We start from the raw sequence: 1,041 nt of genomic DNA on the forward strand, positions 1-1,041 counted from the left end.
GTGGGGTGGGGTGGGGTGGGGTGGGGTGGGGTGGGGTGGGGTGGGGTGGGGTGGGGTGGGGTGGGATGTCCTGATGGCTGGCTGGCTGGCTGGCTGGGTGTGGTTGGCATCGGGCCGTGTGAACCACATGACGGGACGTGTTGGCTGGGGGGGATGCAAGAATGGAAGAAGGAAGCAGGGCATCTTCTAACTGCTTTCAGTATACATGCCCTGCCGCCTGTGCCGCCTCTCCTCACTGCCACCGACCCGTACTTTTCTTCACGGATCCGGGTGACAGTGTTCGAGCCCCGTCTGGAGCACCTGCACTGGACCCGGCCCCGGCCCCGCTCCCACACCGCCAGCAGTCCCGCGGACGACCCGGGCCCCTTCACCGCCGGCTGGGAGGCGGCCAGTGAGGAGCCCACGTATGCGTACGTGTACACGTTCTGGTGGGTCAGGGGGGCCTTAGGGGTTTAGGGTTTGGCTGGGTGCGTGGGTCGGTGGGTCGGTAGCCGGGTATATTTGGATTGGAGCTATTTAAGCGACTTCTCTTCTCCGCTTGGCCCCTCGGCTTGTTGCACCTTTGGAGGGTGTAACCCAACTTCAGAAAGTGGGAGACACACATACGCACACACACATACATACACACACACATGCACACGCGCTCGCAATTCATGGTTGCGGACTGGTAACCCGGTATGGTATGGTGGTGCGACTTGTGTCCAGGTTCTTCTACCCGTTCAACGGCTGCTCCAACCAGCTGATGGCAACCCGGTTCGCGGGGCGACACCAGGCGGCCGAATACTTCCTGTGTCCGCTGGGGGTGCATGAGGGTGAGAGAGGGACCCTAAACACAAGCGCAAACCCTGGCCCTCAATACAAACCAGTTTAGCTCGACCCAGACCTAGACTTACCCAAGCCTTTAGTGACCCAGCGTTATCGAAGCACTCCTCACGGTACCTGCAAACCCTGCTCTATCCCCACCCGGGGCCCTTCGCGTCTGTACCCCCTCATCCGGCTTGCGGTGGCGGCGTGCGGTGGGCTATACACTTGAGGAATCCC

At 61.7% G+C, this 1,041-nt stretch overlaps 1 protein-coding gene across 1 annotated transcript in view; it reads left to right on the plus strand.

Moving 5' to 3' along the window:
- The window catches only part of VOLCADRAFT_97750 (uncharacterized protein), a gene marked incomplete at both ends in the record, with an annotated part of 23,137 nt that overhangs the window by 3,940 nt on the left and 18,156 nt on the right, over window positions 1–1,041 (plus strand). Inside the window, 2 exons of the mRNA XM_002956674.1 lie at window positions 342–428; window positions 706–812. Of these exons, the coding sequence (XP_002956720.1) occupies window positions 342–428; window positions 706–812 (194 nt within the window). The remainder of the gene's footprint in view (window positions 1–341; window positions 429–705; window positions 813–1,041) is intronic.

Source organism: Volvox carteri, assembly GCF_000143455.1.
Source record: "Volvox carteri f. nagariensis unplaced genomic scaffold VOLCAscaffold_64, whole genome shotgun sequence".
Lineage (NCBI taxonomy): Eukaryota > Viridiplantae > Chlorophyta > Chlorophyceae > Chlamydomonadales > Volvocaceae > Volvox > Volvox carteri.